Source organism: Lepidothrix coronata, unplaced genomic scaffold, assembly GCF_001604755.1.
Source record: "Lepidothrix coronata isolate B3197 unplaced genomic scaffold, Lepidothrix_coronata-1.0 Scaffold58, whole genome shotgun sequence".
NCBI lineage: Eukaryota > Metazoa > Chordata > Aves > Passeriformes > Pipridae > Lepidothrix > Lepidothrix coronata.
This window is the reverse complement of record NW_016690238.1, coordinates 681,929-706,521: the sequence shown is the minus strand read 5'-3', so window position 1 is coordinate 706,521 and position 24,593 is coordinate 681,929. Positions and strand designations below refer to the sequence as shown.

At 47.8% G+C, this 24,593-nt stretch overlaps 1 protein-coding gene across 6 annotated transcripts in view; it reads left to right on the top strand.

Annotated features, from left to right (window-relative positions):
• Positions 1 to 24,593, top strand: part of MYO9A (myosin IXA) — a 146,096-nt gene that overhangs the window by 103,337 nt on the left and 18,166 nt on the right. For 3 of the 6 annotated variants that reach the window (XM_017816970.1, XM_017816973.1, XM_017816972.1), the window contains 12 exons: positions 3,324 to 3,399; positions 7,906 to 8,049; positions 8,654 to 8,693; positions 9,331 to 9,453; positions 13,377 to 13,457; positions 14,313 to 14,423; positions 15,419 to 15,541; positions 16,328 to 16,477; positions 17,350 to 17,660; positions 18,555 to 20,180; positions 21,529 to 21,610; positions 22,098 to 22,310. In XM_017816970.1, coding sequence (XP_017672459.1) covers positions 3,324 to 3,399; positions 7,906 to 8,049; positions 8,654 to 8,693; positions 9,331 to 9,453; positions 13,377 to 13,457; positions 14,313 to 14,423; positions 15,419 to 15,541; positions 16,328 to 16,477; positions 17,350 to 17,660; positions 18,555 to 20,180; positions 21,529 to 21,610; positions 22,098 to 22,310 — 3,080 coding nt within the window. The remainder of the gene's footprint in view (positions 1 to 3,323; positions 3,400 to 7,905; positions 8,050 to 8,653; positions 8,694 to 9,330; positions 9,454 to 13,376; positions 13,458 to 14,312; positions 14,424 to 15,418; positions 15,542 to 16,327; positions 16,478 to 17,349; positions 17,661 to 18,554; positions 20,181 to 21,528; positions 21,611 to 22,097; positions 22,311 to 24,593) is intronic. The other 3 variants (XM_017816971.1, XM_017816975.1, XM_017816974.1) reach the window with 3 other exon arrangements.

The following is a 24,593-nucleotide window of genomic DNA, read 5'->3' as shown; positions in this document are numbered from 1 at the left end:
GCACGTTGAAGCTGACAGCACTAGAGCTCTGCTGTGCACAGTCTGCACGGGCAGAGCCTCAGCCCAAGGTGCTTAAACGTGAAATTTAGGGGGAAATGCAAACCACCTTTTTTTCTCTGCAGAGCTGAGCGTGGTAAGTGCAGTAGGTGCATTTTAAGTCTTCACAACTCTGGGTTTCCTGTTAGAAACTTTCTGTCAGGTGTCTGTGCTTCCTGCAGCCTGTGGGGTTGGGGGAGCAGAGGTGGTTCAGTTCTTAATTTAGACTTTCATTCTTATTTTAACTACATTGTTTTTTCCTACCAGTTCCCACCACTCCTGTAAGAAAATATAAAAGAGTAATACTAAATTTGACTAGGTTTTAGATTTTGTTACGTGGTGTTGTGCTAAGTGACCTCACTGATGTCACTAAGAAACCATTGAAAAGGAAGGTGATTAACAGTTATTTTACTTGTAATTAATTCATCAATTTAACTTTAATTTGCAAGTTAACTCAGCAATTTGGAAGGTTTTGGGGGTTTATTTGCAGTTTTTTAATGGGAAGAAGAAAATTCATACAACTCAAGGAGCTTTAACTTAGCAGGAAGCAGCGAAGTTGAGCTCAGCATCTTAAAGCCTCACTTATTATAGACTAGTCCACACAGTCTGGGCTCTCTCAGGATTAATCTAATGTGTGGATCCAGGATCTCCGTAGTTTGTGAATTGGCCAAGAGCATCTGCCCAGACCAACGAGTAATTCCTGTTCTGCATCCAGAAATCATTCCCATCTTCCCACGGGGTGTTCTGCTCTCCCAGGCTCCCCAGCTTTGGCTAAACCAGGCTTGGAGTGTGTGTGATTTTTCTGTTCCGAATTCAGCAGGTCGGTGGGCCCCGCAGGCGAAGCTCTTTGGGCTGAGGTTGCCCTGGGGACTCAGCTTCTCCCAGAAATCAGATGAGGTCACATCCATGTCATCCTCGAGAGAGGAAGCAAAATCATCTCCTTGTCTTGAATTGTGCAATTAGTTCTGCCACAAAAAAAAGAGAGAAAACTAATTGATTTGATGAGTTTATTGAGATTCCCTTTAGATCCCTCTGTATTCAGCTTCCATAGCCAACTGATCACCCTTCCCTGGCCATCTCAGCTGCTTCCCTGGCACCATTGGGTCCATCAATTAATGCAAGGCACTGGGTTTAGACATTCCTGAGCTCAAGACCAAAGGTCTGCTGGTTGATGTTTCTCGGTAGGAAGTAGACTGGGATTATTCAAGGCTCCTCTCAATGAGGACAAAGACCTGTTGGGCAAATCAGGCCACCTTTGTGAAACACTCCAGCTGAAGAGGGATATCCCTCCAGCTGAAGAAAAGGGAATGTGCTTGAAAAATCAGAATAATTCCCTGCCTGAAATGTAAAACAGATCAGTCTGTGTCTGGGCTGGATGAAGGGGAGGGAGTGTTTGCCCTCACACCGCTGTCCTTTTATGCAGAGCATAATATTTACAATATCCTATATTCACTATACAGAATTCTCAAAGCCACATGTGACTCATCAGCTTAAATGTAAGACCTGTTTCCCTTCTGTTTACAAAATTCTCCCCTGTATTTCCCAGAAAAGGGGCTACATCAGCATGGCAGCTTTTATTTGGCTGTGGCACTGCTGAATTTCTGCTTTAAAGAGCCAAGTGATGGCACAACATAGAAAATTCTTCTTTTTTAGTTTGTATAAAGCAATATTTCAAGCAGATTCCTGATTATTCCTATTTTTCCCCCCTTTACAACTGGGTTTCTGTGCTGTAAACCAGCAATTTTGGGCACAGAAATGCCAGTCTTGGAAAAGGTGAAAGAACACTCCTAGGACAAGAAATGTAACCAAAAAATGGCTTAAATGGCAAAAAGAGGGATTGAAAAGAGTTTTGAGCTCAAGGCACTCCCATGGATTATCTGCCTGGCTTTCCAAAAACCTCCAGAGTTGGAGGTTGCCAAACGTTCTCAGCAGAAGAGATTTGGTCCTGCCTTGGAGCACAGGAGGGATCGAAGATGACCTGTGGCAGCACATTCCCAAATTTCCTTTTGCCCACATTTCTAGGACATTTGGCCACCTTTAGATCCAATCACTTCACCAGGTGGACCTTTCCAGGCACCTCCTGCCCAACGTTCAGCTTCAAGACAAGCTGTTACAACAGCTCACCAGGTCCAGGAGGATGGGAGATGTCCTGTTAAAGGGATGTCACCTGTGAAGGTTTGGTAGGAATTCATCTTCTCCTCAGGGATTTCAGGCTCTCAGGAATGGCAGAGCAGGCGGACGAGCTCAGGTCTTGGCTTTGTATTTGCTTTGTATTCATCTTTGAGAACAAAAAGATCCTCAGGACCCCTTTTAGCTCAGCACCTGAGCTGTATTAAATAGGAAGGTGATAAATGTGGGATCTACTAAACCAGAGTTTAGACTTCTTTTTTTTTAGAGAGAGGTTTTTTTTTTTCCACTTCAGATGTCTCAGGGTAAAATAAAATCCATTTTCCCCATATCCAGGTGAACACTGAGATGTTTCCTGTCTCACAGCAGCGATTTCCAGGCAGTTTGAAAATTGCTCAGCTGTTTTCATGTCAAACTCCAGATTATCTGATCTTTAAATTTCGGTGGCTTCGTGGCTTGAAAAGTGTTTTGTTGTCAACGAAAATTGTCTCCTGTCTCCCTAAAATGCTTGGTTACAAAATATTTCCACCTGGGGGAAGATAACAACTTGAAACAGCTGCTTCTGTAACCATGTGTGGCAGCTTCCTTGACTGAATATCAAGTAGATCTTTTATTTAGTATCTTATTTTATTAGATATATTTTATTACATATAAATTACTCTAAAACTAGATATCAAAGGAGAGGTTCAATGGACAATCAAGCCTATAAAAAGTAGTATATATGGTATTTCTACTATGTTCTTATGTTTGTAGGGAGGGAGGGAAGAAGTGTCTAAGGAATAAATGACCATTTTTCCAAGCACCCTATTTATGTCCAGGTGTTTTGCCCACGCAATTGGGTTATCCCATGCACAGGGGAGGCTTGGGAATGTCTTGGCCATGCAGCACACGAGTGGCTGGTCCCCCCCATCTACTTCTTCCTTCATGTTTGCTGGGACATGGTACATGTGTGGGAGGGCAATTACAGTGTTAATTACTCCCAAGGGTGATGACTCTGGCAGAGGTGGGAGCGATGGGCATGTCAGCATCCTTTGCACCCGGGAATGCCCGGCGTGTGCCAGGACACACCCACGCTCCTTCTCAGGGCTGAGCTGTGACTGTGCTAATTGGCTGCTGGGGCCAAGCCAGGGAGAAACATCTTCCTTCATGTGCTGCTCCAGGTATCACTCGGAAGAGCCCGCGGACGCCGCTCTCCGACCTCCAGGGAGTCAACACCATCAACGAGAGGACCCAGCGGTAAGGCCCTTTGCACGGCAGGGAATGTGGGCTGGGAGAGCATTGCCTGGAGTTGCAAATGACTGTATTGATGTTTTCTCCTATCTTGCTTCTCAGTTTTTGTCTTCTCTTTGTTTTATATGTGTGATCAGGTCTAAACATCTTTACCTGACTAAACAGCAGGCGTGGGAAGCGACTTCCCTGCGTCGAAGCGCAGCGGTTGTGGGTGGGGTGGTGGCCCAGGTGGTGAGAAGCTTAAAAAAATGAATGGATATGCCAATATCAAGGAAATAATCGTTTAATGAGGATGGGTTTGGGGGCAGAAGTGCCCTCACACAGTGTGTGGTGGCTCAACACACCCCAGAGTGGGGAGGACCTGAAAGTTGTGGGGTTTGAGGTGGTACCTTGCCAAATACTTGCTTGTTTTTAGGGCATAAAAGCACGTTAACCTCAAAACTACTTGACTTTTGCAGATTTTAGGTACAGATTTAGTTTTAAATCCTTTCTTGAAGGTTCTGGCCATTTGACCAGCTACTTAATGAACCTTTCTTGTTCTAAGAGTCAATTCTGCACTTGGAGATGCAGATCTGTGCCTCCTGTGCAAAAGCTTTGCCATATTCATTTCAGAATGAAGTTGCTTGTGAAGCCAAAGTCTTCATTTCCGAGGGATATCTGGGTACTGCTCTTCCTCCTTTTCCCCAGCTACTCTTGTGCTATCCCTCAGCAGGCCCCAGGAAGTCTAATTATCCCAATCCCACCTCTGAAGGGTCACAGTGCCTCTCTGCTTCCCTCTGAGCAGGTGTGTGTTGGGGAAAGATATGAAATCAGAGCATCCTCAGCTCCTAAAAACTCTGCTTGGAGCTGCAGATCTCCAGCTGTGACTTCATGGCTGCTCTGAGTTTTGAGAGGAGCCCAGAACAAGTCAGGAGTCTGAGACTGTCTCCTGAAATGTGTCCATCAAATCTTATGTCGCAGAGGGTTCCCTTCCACACAAGATAAAATATCCTCCAAATACATGATTAAACCTAATTTTTAATGGCTTTAATGCCAGACAGCCATGACAGGAATTAGATAGATGTTGTTCCTTTTTTTCTAGAGGAAGAAAAGTGGCTTCTTTTGCCTGGCTTTGTTCATCATGTGCCTTCTGAGTGTCATCAAGACCAGAATGTCCCTCTTGCTCTGAATTCCTTCCCTCTGGGAGTGCTGGTGGCACCCTACTGAAGGAGAACTGAATGTTCTCACATCATTACAAGTCAGCTTATTTGCAGTGGTCAGAGAGGATGGAATTTTTATGGAATTGATGGATTGAATTCATAAATCTGTGCCACTTATTGAGTTTTAGCAGAAATCCAGGTAGTGCAAGCAATCCCACCCTGTGCTGGGAAGGTGGTGCAACCCTGGTTGTCCTCACATCCATCTTTCCCACCCCTCCTTGTCTTTCTCCTGCTTCTGCAGCTGCTGGGGCTCAGATCTATTGGGTCTGTGGTGACATTCGAGGCAGGGCAGGTTGGTGTCTCCAGATGACATTCACTCTTTCTGGCAGCTCTGGTTGTGCAAGTTTCCCTCAACATAATGTAAGGTGAAACTTTGTCCCTGTGGAGATCCCCACATGTAGATAAGAGGAGTCCTGCAGTTTCTCCAGCAAGCCTTGGGTGCATGAGGAACCTGTGGGAAGTGGGATGGGGCTTTCCTAGCCTGCCCAGCTCCAGCTTTGGAGGCACATTAGTTCAGGAGCTTGGGCTGCTTGTTTTTATAGCCCAAAACATTTCAATTATCTCAACAAGGTGCTGTTGTAAAGGCAGGGAAAGTCCTCCCGACCCAGGCAACGAGGGGATGTGTTTATTTACTGTGGGGTTCAGTCTGTGGTCTGCTCTGTTGTTGTGGCCTAACAGACACCAGCAGAGCAGACGAATTGCCTTAAACAACCAGAATTGAGGGCAACAACTACTGTGCTGCCTTCTTCGTCCTCCTCAGCAGCTGTGTCCTGCCAACAGCCCCAGTTTGATACTTTTACTGGTATATTTGCAGAAAAGGTGCTTTAAAGCTGTCCTAACTCCTGTGTTCCTCCTGGTCTTGTGCCTCAGGACAAGGTCCAGGATCTTTGCTCCCCTTCCCAGCAATGATGGCTCCCCAAATGTCACCTGTGCTCCTTCCCTCTGGAAGCACAAACTGGATCTCTCACAGGATCTCTGTGCTCCATCCTGCACTTTCAGAGTAGGCAGGTAATGAGTGATTTTGCTCTGAGGAATCACACCACACTTGATAAATGCTGGTATTTCAGTTAAATTGCTCTCATTGAGCAAGAAGAGGTAAATAGAGGGGTGCAGGTCTATAAGAGAGATTTGCTTTACCAGCTTTCCAGCAGATAGACCAGCAAGGGATTTACAGCACTAAATTAAACAGGAATTTGCTTTCAAAGCCATCTCATGATCATGCGGTCGCTGATAAGGCTGCGTTGTACATCCAACCCACAGGATAGCCTGGGGCTTGTTTCTAAAAGCAATTTTGAGGCATGACATCACACAGGAAGTCACTGTGGAGGGTTTAGGGAGCCAAGAGCTCTCCTCTGATCTCAGAAGAAAGTGGATGGGTGGTTTGCACATGCTGCGGGGGGGAAACCAGCCCTTGGTGGAGCTGCGTGTGGTGGAAGTGCCTTCACTGGCTGTGGAGTAATGAGAGCCATGGCATGGGTAACCCAGAGCACCCGGGCTGGCTGAGATCCTGCTGGTTTGGGTTCACTGACGACACTTTAATATGCAGGGGTGTCTGAGCAGGTACTGCTCAGTCTGTCTGGAAGCAGCTGGTTGGGCTCAGTGAGATGATTGACCGCCCAAGTACCGAAAGTTTGTGTCGTTCCCATATTTGTGTACCCATCATAAATTGTCCATAATAAACAGAGCTGTCACTTTGTTTCTTGGCTTTTTCAAAACCATGTGGGAATTCCTAGGGTTTTCCATTCTCTAGTCTTGTTCAGAGTCTGTATATCCACACCCAGTCTCCAGCTGAAGAGGGCATTGAGGTCAGCCAGGATTAGTGAGAGGTTGTAGATCCCAAAAGTGGACATTGAGGTTAAGTGGTGCCCATCAACTGTTGGGGCTCTTTCCCACCTGCAAGTAGGAGTTTTTTGATGGATGGGGAACCTTGCTGTAAAGAAAATGAAGGTGGACAGGAGGGATCACCTGCATATTCAAGCTTCTCACTAACCATCCTGGAATTGAACCTGATTTTAAAAAGCAGATCCTGGAGCACTCAGCTCAGGGGTTTTACTTTGCTGTGATTCATCCCTTCTTTTAATAGTGGTATATGTCAAAATGCTGATTTAATGAGGCCAGGAAGGAATTTGGGAAGCGCTGCAGCAAGGCAGGAAGGAGACTTTGCTCCAAGGCCCTGGCTCCAGGCTCTGAGCTGGCTGAAGGAGCAGCTTTACATCCTTTGTTTTTTAATTTCCATGTGATGCTTTAGATCTGCCCTTCCTCCAAATCAAGGCTTTAAGGCAAAGGGCTGCCTTGTTGTCAGACCTCAGAAGTGGCTGGTGCCAGAGGCCCCATTTAAACCACAGTGTCCTTCAGCATCCTCATGACCTGGTGCTGCTTGGAGTTTCCTCCTATTCCTTTTCCTCCTGGCTGAGACAGCTCTGGGGGTGATTGCAGACCCCACATCCTTCCTTAAATCACTTTTATTTCATGTGATGGTTTCTGCAAGGCTGATAAAAAATTTAAAATTAAAATAATAATTAAAAAAAAAAAACACCAAAAACACACCACGAAGCCAAAAGTCTGGCAGTTGGGTGCTGCCCGTGAGAGGCTTCATGTGACCCCAGACACCATAGTAAGGCTCCTCCACTCTGGAAATTCTTTGCCCTGATGTGTATTTTGGTCAAGTATCTGTTTCCCTCCCTCCAAGAGAGGATTTTGGTTCCTCTCACTGTTCCCTTCAGCCTTCCTGCAGCCAGGTGAGCATTTCTAGAGACCACAACAGTTCTGCCCCACAGCAGAGAGGACCAACCTGGGGGGTTGATCTGTGATCAGGTCCCAGTGAGGGATTCTGGGCCAACTCATCAGTCCAGCTGGGGCTGACATCCTTCTTGCTGGCAAATAATTAGTTTATTGCAAATTACATTTGCTGTTTCTTTTCCTAATGGAATGATTGTAGGAATTAGAGGAGACAGAGTCAGCACCAGCAATCATAGTCTAGAGGACACATGAGCAGAGGTCATGGCCTTGTATCCTTCATCCCACCAAAGTGTCTGGAGGTATCTGCAGACTCAAGGTTTCTGTCTGGGAGAGCTGGAAGCTCTTATTCTCCTGCTGGTAATTTGATGCTTTTATGAATATTTGATCTTTGAAAGGTGCTTAAGCAGCCCAATCATGGGGTCTGGCACCATGGACTCATCCCATGGGAATAAGTGAACAGTGGAAAGAATAAAACCCCAGCTCATTTTTTACCAATGGATTACTTTAGGATCTCTCTTTTATTGTATCACACAACTGAGTTTTTCTCTCTTCCCAACGGTGTTGGGTGTTGCAGGGATGCCTATGCAGTCGGCTGGAATGGCCGGATGGGGATGAGGCACAACAGGCTCGCCAGCCCTGGTGCCTTCCTGGACAAAGATGGGATCTTCGTCAACGCCACCAACAGCAAACTGCTGGAGAGGGCCCACGGCATCCTCATGTCAGTACAGGAGGGGATCTGGGCTCTATTCCTGGGGCACAGTGAGCAGCACAAGTGGTTAGAGCATGTTAATAACCGGGATATCAAACTATAGCAGGGTTTCAAGCAGACTTGGAGGTGTTTCCCAGTTGGGTCAAAGTGACCTCAGGATGTTTGACACGTCTGATTTAACTCTTATCGGTCATTTGTAATGCCAGACCCAGGGAAGAGAGAAGGAACAAACCCGCTGATCAGACCAGAGATGTGATGCACTCACAGTTTTTAACGTGATATCAAAGTTTCCATTATAAATTAGGTGGGGAGATGCTGATTCTCGCTGCAGCCTCACAGGAAGGTGCAGAGAACATCCCAGTGTGGCTGGAGTTGATGTGGGGGATGATTACCAACATCCCATCATTCCCATTGGAACCATTCCCATTAACTGGATACTTTCTTCTCAAACCTGTGCCTCTAAAGTTACACACCCACCTGAAGCAGGCAGAGCAGCCCAGTTTCAGTGCAGGTTGGAGGCAGCAGCTGCTGGGGGGGGGTCTGGAAGGGCTTGTCCATAAACTCCTCCGTTCCACACATGTGGATTAATCTGAGCCGTTTACTGTCTCCCCAGGCGGAATAAGAACATCAAAGCCAAACCAAACCTCCCAAAGGTGAGTGAGAAGCAGCATTTCTCCCTTGCTGGTCCCTGGGTTAAGGCTGGAGGTACAGTGATGAGATGCTGATGGGTTAAGAAGACCACTGGGTCTACACCAAAACGTTGGTCTACTCAGCTTTGTTCAGGGTTCTTCAATTTAAATAAACCCAAATGATTTCAGCCCTGATTTGTGCTGGGAATGAGAGGTATGAACACTTCCATCCTCCTTGGAGCTGCTCTGGCTCCTGTTTTCCTCCACCTGGGAAGGAGCACATACGTGCTGGTGCAATTGAATAATTAAATCTCTACACTGAAATGAGACAGTAGGTGATGCAGGAGGCCTGGTACCTGACAGACAACAGACTCGGCTTATATTCACTTTCCCTCCATCGTGGCTGCATTTATTGTATTTAAGAGATGCCAAAAGATCTGTTGTACTCAGAACAGTAACTCTGGTCTTTGGTAGTGCTGCGTGGGTGGTCAAGATGGGAGACCAGGAGGAGCAAACATTGGTTTTACTCCTCTCTGTGTCCATGTTGGACCTGAAGAGGCAACGATGCAATTAATGGATTAAGAGGCAGAGGGTAAGGAGGGATATAGGAGAGTAGGGTAATAACATCTAGATTTTATATGGATTCTCTCTTTCTCCACAGCACCTGCTGGATGTGAAGTCCCTCAAGCACCTCACGAACCTGACGCTGCACGACCGCATCACCAAATCTCTCCTTCATCTCCATAAGAAGAAAAAACCACCCAGCATCAGTGCCCAGTTCCAGGTAAGCCTTTGATACAGAGCTGGATTAAAGCAAATACCTGCTTGGGGTCCGCAGGGTGCCCAGGAGGACACTGGCAGGCACAGTCCTGCCCCACCCTCTCCACCATTTAGGCCATGAATTCCACTGAGGACATGGCTTTAGGAAGCTGGGAGGCACCCTGGAGCTATTAAAGGGTGTAAAATGAAGAGAAATAAGAGTGGTGGCGGGTATGGTGGGGGATGACGAGGTGGAACACGATGGGACACAAGGATCACAGAGTGTTTTGAGTTGGAAGAGACCCACGAGGATCACAGTGAATCCTGCAGGGATTGAACCACAGCCTTGGCATTATTAGCACCAGGCTCTAACCAATCTAATGTCAGGATGAGCTGCAGAGTGGAGATGTTGGTGTATCCCCATCCTCTGGTACCTCATATTCCAAGCTGTCACATTCTGGTGCTTTCTTCACCAAACCCAGAAACCACAAAATCCCAAAACAATGGTTTTTGCAGTTTTTTTCCTTGCATCTATCATAGTCTGTTCTCAGCCAGAATGAGAATTTTAATAGGGGCAGAAAGGTCAAAATCATGCTGAACTATCTCCAGGCAGGCAGAGAATTCAGAGGAGGGACCCATCCAGCATTTGCTGTGCATCAGCCACCCATCCCTGGGAATCGCTGCAGGGAAAATCATCCCCCAAGGGCTTGGTGGTGCTGGGCTCACAGTTGGACTCGAAGATCTTAAAGGTCTTTTCCAACTTAAATGATTCCGTGATTATTCTGTATGTGCAGCAGGGCTTGGAAACTGCTCCAAGACACATGCACAAGCAGGTGGTGATATTAGAAAGCAATTTTTCAGGGAAAAATTGATTTCTGAGCAAGTCTGGGCTGGGTTTGACTTCTAATTTTGATTGGTTTGGGGTTTTCTTGGAGATATGGGTCATTTTTAGAAAGTATCCATGTGTAGGTGTGGATAAGATTAAATAATTGAAAATATATGCACACACACAGACACATATATAAAATTATATATATAATTTGCAGAATGTACATCTATATATATATTTATATATTTGTGTATTTATGTATTTGTATATTTATATACTTCAAGTAGACTTGGAGGCATTATCCAGTTGGGTCAAAGTGACCCCAGTATGTTTGACATGTCTGATTTATGTATTTATATATTTATAGATATATATACTTTTATTTATTTATGTGGATGTTTTTATATTTATATATTAAACTTTGTCTAATCTGGTAGTGTTCTGCTCAAAATCCACTTCTGCAGAGTTTAATTCATACTCATGGAGGGGTTGAAACAGGGATGTCTTGGAGTAAAATACCTTCCCCAAACCCATTCACCCTTCCAAGAAAACTTTGAAAAGCCTCAGGGGGCACAACTGATATTTTTAGATATATTTTTCCAACTCATCCAAATCAAAGACCACTGATTTCATTGAACACTCGTTAGAGAGAAGCATTTGGAGGGAGAAAGCAGCGAGATGGCTTTTCCAATCAAGAGCAGAGTAATCAAATTGTGGTGCATGGAATTGGGTCACGGGCAGGAAACACAAATGGTTCCTCCCATGTGGTGGGGGTTGGTTTTTCACGGATAAACTCTGCTTTGTGCCTAATGCCTCCACACCGGGCTCACAGCTGCTCCATCTCCATGGATTTTGACTATCCCTATGCTTAGGGTAATCTAGAGGGGAAATAGATGCCTTGGAGGGTGCTCCAGGAGCAGGGAGGGCTTTCCTGGTGGAAAACTGAACCACTGGGACCTAAAAATGTAGACTCTCCCCATTATCCTGGGGATAACATCTTTCTTCACCCCCTGAAAGACCCAATACAGGTGGTGAAAGAGTGGGTGGCTGGAAAGTTTTGCAGGCACAGGGACAAAGGAACGGGGTACGGGGTTAATCCGTGACCTCGCGTGTCCTTTGTGGATTCCCAATGACCGGAGCTGGCGCCAGATGGCAGAAGGAGCCTGGACCATCTGCCGTGTGTGGGGCAGATCTGGCTGCTGAGGGAATGGAAACACCCCCTCCTGCAGGGCCAGCGGCCACAGCTCCAGCCCATTCCTGCAATTCCCGGTGCCGGGAGCGCTCTGCTTGCTGGGCTTTCACAGGGCTCTTCAGCAAAGGGGTTATGGCCCTTAGAGAGCCTCCAAAGGAGGCAACGAGGATGGGGAAGGGCCTGGAGGGGCAGCTGAGGGCACTTGGTCTGTTCAGTCTGGAGGAGGCTGCGGGGAGACTTCACTGCAGTTACAACTTCGTTGGGAGGGGAAGAGCAGGGGCAGGCACTGATCTCTGCTCTGTGGGAATCAGAGACAGGACCCGAGGGAATGTCCTGAAGTTGTGTCAGGGCAGGGTTAGGTTGGATCTCAGGAAAAGGTTCTGCCCCCAGAGGGTGGTCAGGCACTGAACAGGCTCCCCAGGGCAGTGGACACAGCACCAAGGCTGCCAGAGCTCAGGGAGCATTTGGATGATCCTGTGGGGCACCTGGTGTGATTGTTGGGGATGGTCCTGTGCAGGGCCAGGAGTTGGACTGGATGATCCTTGTGGGTCCCTTCCAGCTCAGCATATTCTGGGATTCTGTGATTCCCTCCCACCAGCCCGTGTGGGCATAATGGGATGCAGCAGCATCGTTGCTCACTGATAGGTCCCAATAGGCTTTTTTATGGTTAAAAAAGAATAATTTCAGATTTTAAGAAAATCAGGAGCGTGCCAGTGGAGCTCTGCCACGTCGTGGCATTCCCGCTGCTCCCCGGGACAGGAACAACAGGGATATTTGCATGAGGTTAATACACACAAAGCAGCTGCACTGCACGTGCATGGGATCCAGCCCTTGCTCCTTCCCAAATCCTGGATGTGGATAAATTTTTCTAAACATGAAAGGCTTCCTATAAAGATGTCTTTGAAATGAGCAGAAGGGGGGGAAAAAAAGGCTTCCTGAGAGCAGATTTGGAGGCAAAATGCTGCTTTCTAATGTCACACCAGTTTATTTAACTCATATACTGAAAAATTTCTAACTTGGCTTATGATCTACAACCAAATATCCCTTACACCACTCCTGTTGAAATCAGGAGTAATCAACTTTGGAGCACATTCCCAATGTGATGAGCTCAGCAATGAGAGATACTCAAACGCGTCCTGACTCAACACACTCCAGTTTTCAACATGGTTTTATCCAAAGAGTTTGTGCTTCATCCCAAAAAATTCCAAGATTTACGAGGTGGAGGGATAACATCCCTCTGGAGCAGATGGGCATGGAGTGATGCCAATATGAATTCATTTTTATGGGATAGAACTTTTAATGGTGATCAAGAAACAAGGGAAAATAGGAAAAGGGAACCTGGAAAAGCCTTAATCCTCAGTGATCCTTCAGCTAAGAACACACCAACATGGAAGCTCTTCTCTAGAAACAACCTCTAAAGTATTTGGGGTTCCAGGCTTCAAAAAGTATTGCAAATTCCCCATCTTTTCTTTGCCAAACTGTCATTAAGAGAATTCAGTTTTAGGCCAGAGGTAAAGTTTTGACAAAGAAAAATCAGGAATAAATGCTGGAGTCACTTTTGATAAAGGAAAGTTTGATTCGTGTTTAAAAACCATCAGTGGTTGGTTGGTGCCAGGTGTAAATTCTTGTCTGGGAGCTCAGTTTCATAGCTGGAAGAGGCTTTTGGGATGGGATTTGGGCTCCAGTGGAACTAGGGATCTCAAAATCCATCCCAGAATTATATTTATCTCCTGCTGCTTTGTTGGAAGCAAAGACAAAACCAGCCAAGTTGTTTGGGCTGAAACACTCCTTTTGGGGGCAATAATTTCCCATCTCCCTGGTTCACTCATCATTTATTCCACTTGTTGTTGGTTTATGACTGAAGCATTTGGATTTGCATTATTCATGGGGGTGTCCTCTCCCTTTCCCTGTGTCCTCCCCATTGCAGGCATCGCTCAACAAGCTGATGGAGACCCTTGGCCAAGCAGAGCCTTATTTTGTCAAGTGCATTCGATCCAACGCTGAAAAGGTAAGTCCTGTCCTGGGAAAGCTGCTAAAAATCAGCTTGGGAACCAATTTTTACAGGGGTTAGAAAGGAAAGAAAAGAAAGCCTCAAATAGAGTTGGATTTAGAAGACATGAGCAATGGATGTTCTCACCCTGGTGCTGTTCTTGATAAACTGCACCAGCTTTAATTGTAATTATAAAAAACATGTATGAAAATACATGATTTTAGTTTACATGAAAAATGTATTGATTTTAATAAATGACTTTGACTACTTTGAAGCTCCTGCCACCCATAATAGAGATTGACAGAACCTCAAATCCACTTGGGCTGGATCTAATCCATAATGCTTCCTTAAAATAAAGTTTCTATGGGTAAAAGCAGATCCTTTTAAAACAAGATTCATTGATCAGACTGACTCCACAAGGCATCATATTTCTTGAATTTGACTTTAGGTATTTGTCTCATGGATTAGGGACCCTCAGTTTAAAATGCAGGTTACAGTAGGGATGGTTTGAGGATTAATCCTTCAGAGTTTTACCCGGGCATTTAAAACTGAATCTTTATGCCTTGGAGATTATTTAGTTGCTCAAAATCTTACCCATTAGCTGTGCCCTGAGGGGTCTTATTCAATTCAGGGGATCCAAAAAATTTTCTTTATGGCTTTATTTATCCAGTTAGTGTTTGAAAGCCTCAGAAGCAAACAGGATTCAATCCCAGTGGGATTAGTGCAGTTCCTGGGGACCTGCGTTCCCTCCCTCCCAACGTGCGTGTGATGCAGATGTGCTGCATCTGCTGAACCCATTTACCCCTCCACACACTTCAAAGCTTCAGGGAAAGGAAATATTTGCTCATCCTTGGCTTGATTTTCCCCTTCCAGCTGCCCCTGCGGTTCAACGACAGCCTGGTGCTCCGGCAGCTGCGGTACACGGGGATGCTGGAGACCGTCCGCATTCGCCAGTCGGGATACAGCTGCAAATACTCCTTCCAGGTTGAGTCAAAGGGATTTTGACTTTCACCATCTTTAGCATCGTTAGCAGAGTTGTCTGAGTGTTGCAGGCTCGTTTTTATCAGGGTAGTTAATTTATAGCCCAGCAGGGCAGTGGGTGTAACGGTCTGATGTCCACGTGGGGTGGTTCTGGTCTCCACGAGCTGCTCCAGACGTCAATGAGGGCTCTGATCCCTCCTGCATCCTGAGTTTTGAGCAAAACCAGTATATTTTGCAAAGTGGGGTCCCTTTTTGCAAAAGAAGTGTCTAGTTTGCACGTGCTCTTCTGTATCTGGAGTCCCTGGAAGCGGCGTTTGCCCTGTTGTGTCGGTGTTGGCTGCGTCCCATCGGGAGGGGGATCGGCATCCTCTGAACTGCTCAGGAGTTATCCAGCTTTTCCTGTTTTCTTCTTTTCCATGTGTTAGCCAGGTTTTGTGCACATGTCAGTCCTTTCATGCTTGGCTGTTGCCGATTTGTTTCCTGCTGGTGGCTGCTTTGGGGCGGGTGTCGTGTCCTGCACAGCAGCTGCTTGGGAAAGGAAAAATGCTCAGTATTTTTTGCTGGGAACAGGGATCCCAATCTTACTTGGAAGGAGCTCTCCTCTCATATCACCTCTGTTCTTTGAGTCATCACAGCAGTAACTGATGGAGCATCTCAGAGGTGCTTTGCAGATGCTGGTAACTCCCTTCCACAATGGCCCTTGCTGAGGATTCAGAGCATTTTTTCTCGGGATGACCCCATGGCTCCTTCAAAACATCTCCTCCCACGCTGCAAACTGGTTGAACATTGCTGGGTCCCTGCTTTGATGTGTTTCCTGTCAAATGACAAATAATGGATGAAACTGGTGTTCTCCAGTCTGTAAAATATTCTCTGTCCTTGTGCTCACTCCAGAGATCCCATTTCATGTGGCCAGTGGAGCAAATCTGTTATTTGTCGGAGAAAGGGATGCAGCAGGACCCACCTAACCAAATCTTGGTGTTTCTTTTTTTCCTTATCAGGATTTTGTGAACCATTTCCATGTCCTTCTGCCGCAAGGAGTCAGCCCATCTAAGCACAATATCCATGATTTCTTCCGGAAGATAAAACTCGATCCAGACAATTACCAAGTTGGAAGAACAATGGTAAATGTTCACCCTCAGCTCAGCCTTTAAGAGATGCAGATATAACATTTGCCTGCATTTCTCTGTGATAAATTATCATCTTTATATATGGTTCTGTTACTGCAGATATTTTTCCTCTGTTTGCCAGAAGCCAATGGCCTAAATGAAACTTTGGATGTTATTAACATAAAATAATAAGGAATAATATTGTTTGGTGTTGCTGATTGTAATGAGGCAGCCTCCAAAAACTCTATCTGTGTGTAGACACAGCTCGATTCAATGGTTGTCATCCCTTCTCTGTGGTGACCAGTGACAGAACCTGAGTGAATGTCCTGAAGTTGTGTCAGGGGGGGTTTAGGTTGGATATTAGGAGAAGGTTCTTGCCCCAGAGGGTGGTCAGGCACTGAACAGGCTCCCTAGGGCTGTGGGCACAGCACCAAGGCTGCCAGAGCTGAAGGAGCATTTGGATGATCCTCTAGGGCACAGGGTGTGACTGTTGGGGATGGGCCTGTGCAGGGCTGAGGGCTGGACTTGATGATCCTTGTGGGTCCCTTCCAACTCAGCATATTCTGGGATTCTATGATTTTGCCTCCCCTGATAGGAAAACAGAGACTCTGTGATTCAGAGCTTGGACAGTCACAGGCTGCCAATGAAACTGCAGAAACCCGTTAGAAGTGGCTTCATAAAAATCAGCTCCCAACTTTCCCTGGGGCATCCAGGACACAGAAACCAGGAGGATTAAATCACTTGGCTTGTGGGCTGGGAAGCTTTCTGTGCTAGTGTGTCTTTTGGGTTTGCTTTGGCCAGGTTTTCATGAAGGAGCGGGAGCGGCAGCTTCTGCAGGACCTGCTGCACCAGGAGGTGCTGCGGCGGATCACGCTCCTGCAGCGCTGGTTCCGCAGCCTCATCTGCAGGAGGCAGTTCCTGAGCCTACGGAATGCAGCCATCACCATACAGGTGGGTCATGGTGCTGGGTTCCATGGCAAGTTAAAACCCCCGAATCCTACAGATGGAGCCGATGGGTAAAACCAGGTCCCCTCTCCGAGGAAGGAGCTTCTCATCAGGATTTGACTCCTAGTGCCACAATAAGTTGGGAATGGGGAGACAGAGCTGGAAGGGTTGCATGAAGGCAGGTCCCCACACAACATTGAATCTGAGTCAGCAGTGCCCTGGCAGCCAGGAGGGCCAGCTGTGCCCGAGGGGGCATCAGGCCCAGCATCGGTGGCCAAGTGAGAAAGGGGATTGTCCTGCTCTGCTCTGACCTGGGGCAGCCTCACCTGGAATATTGTGGCAGTTTTGGGCACCCCAATCTAAGAAAGATATTGAGCTATTGGAGAGTGTCCAAAGGAGGGCAGTGAAGATGGCGAAGGGCCTTGAGGGGAAGCGATGTGAGGACACTGATGGCACTTGGTCTGTTCGGGCTGGAGAGGAGGAGACTGAGGGGAGACTTCATTGCAGTTACAACTTCCTTGTGAGAGGAAGAGCAGGGGCAGACGCTGATCTCTTCTCAGTGGTGACCAGTGACAGGACCGAAGGGAATGGCCTGAAGTTGTGTCAGGGCAGGGTTAGGTTGGATCTCAGGAGAAGGTTCTTCCCCCAGAGGGTTGTTGGGCACTGAACAGGCTCCCCAGGGCTGTGGGCACAGCACCAAGGCTGCCAGAGCTCAAGGAGCATCTGGATGATCCTCTCAGGTACTGGTGTGACTGTTGGGGATGGTCCTGTGCAGGGCCAGGAGCTGGACTTGATGATCCTTGTGGGTCCCTTCGAACTCAGTATATTCTGGGATTCCGTGAACACCCGTTACAAGGAACCACCCACTGTATTTGCAGAGATTTTGGCGGAGCTACCAGAGCCGAAAACAAGGTGAACCATCGCCAGACCCTCTGCTCCTCGACAAAGCCGCCATCGTACTCCAGACCCACTGGCGTGGCTTCGTGGAGCGGCGGCGGTTCCTGCAGATGCAGTTTGCAGCCCATCTGATCCAGAGCTGCTGGCGGGAGCACCGCCGGCGCCGGCACACCGCGGCCACCAGCATCCAGGCAGCCTGGCGAGGCCACCGTGCCCGGCGGACGTACGCAGCCAGCAGGACCAAAGCCGTCTGCTTGCAGGCAGCGTGCCGGGGATATTTGGCACGGCAAAGGTATCGCCTCAATTAGACCAGAGTATGTTTTGTGGTGATGCTCACTGGGGAGGGAGGGAGTTGATGTGAATCAGGCACTGCGGTGACTTGCAGAGCCTGTGTCCCCTCCTGGCACCTGTGACCCTCTCCCGACCTGCGCCGGCCCTTCGCTCCATGCTTTCTAACAAAGGAGTTTATTTAGCTGCACATCCTGCCCTTGGAATAAGCAGAGCCTATTTCAGGTTGGAGCACGTAGGCAGTGCAAAGCCAAAGCCATAAATACTCATGAGGGTTTTTTTTTTTTCCCCTTGGCAGCAGCACCAGTTTAAGTAGCCTATTTTTAACTCAGATTGCCTCACCGATCTGGTTGCTGCGCTGGCTCACAAGGACAAGAGATACTGGAGGGGACGGGGTTTCCAGCCTTGGCTCCCTGGCCACAGGACAGGTCATGATTCCCTCTCTGAAGGTGCTGCCTGCAAAGTGTGAAGCACCTTGACCTAGCGTGGAAGATTTGGGAGCTGCAAAGAGCTCTTGGCACCGAGTGCAAGTACCTGCTGGTTGTTCCAGAGGCAACCCAGGCAGGATGGCAAAGATGGAGAAGTCAAGGGGGTGCGATGGGTTAAACTTTTGTGGCTCCGACAGCTTACGAAGGAGCTAGACCAGGGATGGAGGCTGGAGCTGCTGCTGTGGGCACGAGGGGAGCTTCCAGGTGCGTTGGGGCAGTCCTTGGGTACAGAGATGGCAGAAGAGAAGGGTGAAAACTGAGCATGCCCTCGCATTGCCTCACACCATATGTGCAAGGAGGGTTGTTAGAGGTGGTGATGGTGGTGGTGATGAGGTGCCAGTGGTGCAGTGCCTTGAAGGGTCATGAGTGGGCACAGGGGTGCAATATCTTGTTTTTCTGCTTTCTTACAGGTTTAGAGCTCTGAAAGAGCAGCGCTTAAAAGAGCTGCAGCTGGAGAACGGCCTGTCAGGGAGAGAAGAGGATGGACTGGAGGCAGATGATGTGTTGGAAATTAAGGGCTCTGACCCATCCAAGTGGGAGGACAGCTCGTTTGAAGAGCGAGTGAGAGCTATAGAGCAACATAAATCACTGATGGAGAATAATCAGGTGAACCACATGGACCCACTGGATGCTTCCCTGTACAAAAGGCACGAGAGAGCCAGCAGCCAGAGTGGGATGGACACTGAAGAAGAGGTCGTTGTGAGAGAGAGACCCAAGTCGCTGGAGGATCTCAACCAGAAAAAAGTGGTTCGTGCAAAGAGAGAAAGCCGGCGGATGCGTGAGCTGGAACAGGCAAAGTTTAGCTTGGAGCTGCTCAAGGTCCGCTCCACGGGCGGGCTGTCGCCCTCAGAAGAGCGACGCTGGTCCACTGAGCTTGTGTCTGAGGCACTTCATTCCCCTCAGGGAACCCCCGAGAGCGAGAGCTCTCAAGGGAGCTTTGAGCTGTTAAGCTGTGAAGATACCCCAAGTAATAAACTTGTTTCCTTAGTCTTAGACGAGCACGAAGTGCAGTCATTTTCCATGGACTCCCTGCCCAGCAGTCCCCAGGCTCTCTTGCAGGAGAAGGCCTTCTGTGCAGCAGATGGGAACAGCAATTTGCCTGGCTGCAGACAGATGCCTTCAGACCTGGAGCTGCCTGATAACCTCCCCGTGAAAGAGCAGGGGGCTGGTGACCCCCAGAATGTTCTAAAGGCGCACCCAAGAGAATCCCTCCTTTCCAGCAACCTCCCTACTTTCTATGTTCCGCCACAAGACAACATGAAGGTGAAGCTGATGGAGAATAACCTGAGGAATAAAGCAGTGGAAAGAGAGGAGAGGACAGTTACGTTCTCTGAGGTCAGGAAGGACTCTGAGCCAGGCCAGGGCAAAGCCTTGGGAGAGAAGGAAGAGGAGAAGCCCTCTATCAAGAGAGAAGAACGTGGGACAGTGACAGCAACACAGGCCCTTTCTCCAGACTCTGTCATCAAGAGACTAGAAAAGCTGAATGTGGAGAAGGAGGAACGGCAGAAGCAGCTTCAGCTGCAAAACGAGAGGGAGATGATGGAGCAGATCCGTCAGCAGAAGGAAATTCTGGAGAGACAACGCAAAGCCTTTGAGCAGCAAGGGAGGGTGGAGGCTTTGCAGAGGACTGAGCAGAGCAGAATGAAGGACCCCTCCCTCAAACCAACCAAAAAACTGGACAACCGGCCACAGTCAGTCCTCATCCTGCACCCCCAGAGCAGAGGGGAGCACAGCCCCACCCCCGGCGTGACTCCAACCTCTACGGTGGACATCAAAGGCCTCACCGTTGGGACCAGGGGGAGCTCTCCAGCCCACAGTGCCCCCAAAGACCGGCCTGTCAGCATGTTCATAGAGCGCAGAGAAGGCCTGGAACCCCGAAGCCATTCCAAACCAGCTCTGGACCCCAGGGACCACCCAGGCAGCCACTTCTCAAGGACAGAGCGCCTCCGGCAACCTCGGCTGCCCAACCAGGCCACTGAGGAGACGAGGTCAAGCCCCATGTTCTTCACACCAAAAGACAATCCCTTCGGCCTCCAGTGAGTAAAAAGAGAGTGGGCTTTCTCCTGGGCTTTCCCCATAGGCTTTTTTTTCTGTCAGGGACTTTTTTTCTACAAATGGTCCAGAACTTTGTTTCTGGAGATTGTACAAAACCTGTAGTGAAACAAAGACGGGTTTGAGTTTAGCTCAGTTGATTAGAGCATAGTGCTAATAATGCCAAGGTTGGGGAGTTGATCCCTGTGGGGACCACTGACTTAAGAGTTGGACTCGATGATCCTTGTGGGTCCTTTCCAACTCAGGATATTTGGTGATTCTTGATCTTCTAGCAACAGGCAGGCAAAGGTCAGAGGAAAGGGGAAAAGAGCTGGAAATACAATTTCTCAGTCTCTTATGGCATTATGTAAGCCAGGGAAGATAATTATGGACATCAGCAGGAGAAGGGAGTCAATAAAGAGGCCCAATACTCTTCCCTTTGCCCTGGATAAAGGGTGAGAGGGGTTCATTTCTCAAGGTAAAAAATGATGAAAAAATTCTTAGGATTTTTGAGTGGTCAGAGTAGCAATAACTCAATGAGGCAAAAAATGTCAGGGTTTTCCTGATTTCCCATATAATTAACACATCCAGCAAAGCCATTTGGACCATCTGACCATTGCAGATTAAAATCCAGCAACTCTCTGGAGAGAGTTTGGGATGCAAATGCGCTTTTGGGAATGTGTGGCTCACACATGTAGTTAATTACACGTGTAATGGGCTTAACAGTCGCTCAGCTCCGTCGCGTTGCTTAACAGTGAGCTACTCCAGCACGGGATCTGGAGACTGGAGCAAGACCTTGGGGCAACATTTGGTCCCACTCTGTTGTGTTGCTTAAGGTGCCTTGCCTAATTTTGGGGTGGTTTTGGCCATTTAGCTCAAAAAAAATAAAGCTTCCCCTCCCCCCCAAATCCTGCTGCACCCTTTCCAAGGCCAAAGCTCCCAGTTAATAACTGGTGGGAACTCAAGGTACCTCCAAGCGTAGTGGTCTTATGGTTTCTGTGCTGATGCTCTGGCAGAAGATTCCTGTTTAAAATTTCTTTTCCGGGTTCACGCGCAGAACAAGCAACAGGAAAAAAAATTCCTGCGTTTTACTTTTTATTCTGCGACAGAACCATCACATTTGAGAATCCCAAAGTGCAAAGGTGTCACCCATAACCACCTTGATGGATAAAGGTGACAGGCAGAAAGTTGTAACTTCTCGTACTTTGGTATTAACTCAAATCCTGAAGAATTCCAAGCAATTCCAAACCCCCATGACCTCAGACTTGCAATTTGGTCTTGACTGCTTGGGCTGGGCACTTGTGGAAAGGCTTTTGGGAGGAGATGGAACATCCCTGTTCTGTTGTGTCTCAGCAGAGAAGCAAACCATCAATGCCTTTCCAAGGGGGAGCTAGCACGGAAGCCGTTCAAAATGCCGGGGTCTGGCAGAGGAGAGGTGAGTTGGGACTTGTTTATTTTCTATTTTCATTGAAAAGGGGGAAAAATAACTTATTCTGCCAGTGTTCCCTCAAAAGCTTCAAAGAAGTGAACTCTGAAGCACAAGGCATAGGCAGGGAAGGGGGATATGACAGCACGGCAGCTTTCTCACCTTGTCTTAAAATAAAAAGCCCTGGAGGATTAATTTGTAGCAGCTCTGGATGAAAGGATCCCATGGTGCTGATGGCAAACACTGTCCAACGCCATCTTGTCTTGGTTTGGTTTAACATCCATTTGAGTAACACCCATGATTGTCCATTTCCACTGTCCTGTCCTGGTTTTTGTTTTTCCTGGTCCTTCGCTTTTCTCCCCCGGACATAATATCACATCCCCTCCGCAGGGCGCAGTGCCACTCAGAGATGTCTTAGGGCGACGTGAGTAGAATCTCCTTTTTGTTTTAAAACCCTTCTTCTCGTTTTGTTTTGTTTTATCCTCTGGTCAAGCAGGTTCCCAGACCGAGCCATAAAAAGAAAGCCCGCATGGCGCGGACGCGCTCCGATTTCTTGACTAGAGGTACTTTTGCTGATGGGGAGGGGGACACGGAGGAAGATGATTACGATGGCAGTTTTGAGTTCCTTCTCTCCTCTGAGCAACCTCCTGACCCCGAGGCGGTGCCTGCGGCCCGGCTGGGGCAGGCCTGGTACAGTGACTCCGAAATGGTAATTTCTCCAATGTGGTGGGGGAGATGAAACCCAGAGAACAAGTGGAGCTGCGGGAGCCTCTCTTTGCTAACCTTAGCTGCACTGATCCCTCCACTGCTTCTTTTCCCACTCCCAAGGATGCTGTAGATGGGTAAACACAGCAGAAACAGAGGCAAAATCATAGAATCAAAGAATAGCATGGGTTGGAAGGGACTTTTAAGCCCATGTCGTTCCAACCCCCTGCTGTGGGCAAAGACACCTTCCACTAGACCAGGGTGCTCAGAGCTCTATCCAAGCTGTATTACTTGGCCCTGGGGATGTTTTCTGGCTTGATTCGATATCCATCACATTTTCCACAGGTTTTCTGGAGCATTACAATTTGTATTGCACAGCTACCTGTTTCTGGGGGCTATAACCTCAATAGCAAAGTTCCCCTTGGAACCTTTTGATTTAAAAATGGTCTACACACATCTATAGAACAAATGAAAGTAAATATCGCCCAAAAAGCAGCAGACAACAAAGACAATTACATAAATCCTGAACCCCCTTTTACTTTGGATTTTTTATCCAATGATTATTCAGTCCTCAATTATTGGAGTGATGCTGACACACAGTGTCTTAGAGAAAGCAAAACCAAGGAGCGTGGGCAACAAAAATAGAGTGAGGATGAAACAGAGGGTTTAAAACAAAACCAAACAACCTGAGTGTTTTTTTCAAGCACAGTGACTGTTGTCCCTTGGCAGGTCCTACATGAGCCTGTGCTGTGGAGCATTTGCATCTCAGGCTTAATCCCCAACCCGCATAAGCTGCTTTTGGAAAATCACAAACCGAGAGGTTCAGGAGTAGAAGAGGCCAACAGCCTGCAACCCACTCAGGGTTTTGTTTTCCTGAAGTGCTGGAGATGTTCCCATAGAAGTGTGGATAAACACCAGGAATAATCTCCTGCTGTGAGAGCTCAGGGGGAGCGTTGGGTAGAGCTGCCTTGTTCCTCTGCTGCAGCTGCTCCGGCAAACATCCCATGCAATCCTAAAATCTGCTTTTCCAAGAAAGGCAGGTGGCCAAGGGTGGCTTTTCATGACTTTTCTTTCAGGAGTTTTTATTATAAAGGTTAAGTTTTCCCAGGATAATTTCCTTGCTGGAGGAGGGCAGAGATTTGCAAATTCTGTGGGTTTTTTTATATATTTCCAGGAGTATATATATATATATTATATATTTGAGACAGGAGTACTCAAAACATGACTGAAAGGTGCAGGTCTATGAACTGAGATTGCTTGGCTGCATCTTTGTACATCTTCCTGCTCGTGGATTGGGAAAAGGAGGATTTTATGTAGTAAAATATATTTTTTTACATAGAATCACAGAATCATTTAGGTTGGAAAAGACCTCTGAGATCATTGAATCTAAATATTAACCCAGCACCAAACCATGTCCCCAGGTGCCATAGCCCAGCAAGGGCAGTGCTGTCCCCAGAGTACTGTGCTGTGCTCCTGGAGCTACCCACATACAAAGGGGAATTTTAGCTGTAGGAGTCATTCCCACTGGGATGCAGAAGGTGCTGGGCTGGCGCTTGGCAAGCTCCATCCTTGGGAGCATCCTGGCTCGTGTGCACTCTTCGGAAGTGCTCCTTGGGACTCTGCTCACCTGGTTTAACAGCTCTCACCGCATGCGAGTAGTAGTAGGTGCCAACTCTCTCTTGTCTCTCCTGTGTCCCTCTTCTCCACTGCTCTCCATCTCTGGCTCTAACTGGTGGGCAGCACTTTCCCCCCTCGTGTGGTTCAGTTCTGCTTTGTAGCCAGTGCTGCCCGTGCAGTCGTGTGCTCCGCGCTCCCCTCCGTCTGTGTGTCCTGACAACGTGTCCAGTGTTTCCATCTGTCTTCTGTATTGCAGGTTTGGGACCAGCCCTTGACCTTGTGGCTTTTCTGGGTCAGGATCATCACAAGTAGCAAAATTTAGGGACTGTTTATCTGTATTTATCAGCAGAGCCCAGTGGGGTGTTGCAGGTGGTGGGGCAGCCTGTGATAACAGCAACACTGGGGCATGTTGGGTTGGGTACAAACTCAAGGAGGTCGATGTCTGTGCAGACACATCCGTTGTGTCTTGTGATGGTCACATGAAGACAACTCAGGCTGCCGTGTGCGGGCCCATTCCTGTGGGAATCAATAGCTCCTTCAGACAGCTCCTGCCCTCAGCTATGACTTTCCAAAAAAGCCTCTTTGATGTCCTGCTCAGTGGCCGAGAGCTGCTGGAGGATGAAAGAGAGATCGCGTGCGACCTCGTGAAGCTGAGCATGTGATGGCTCAC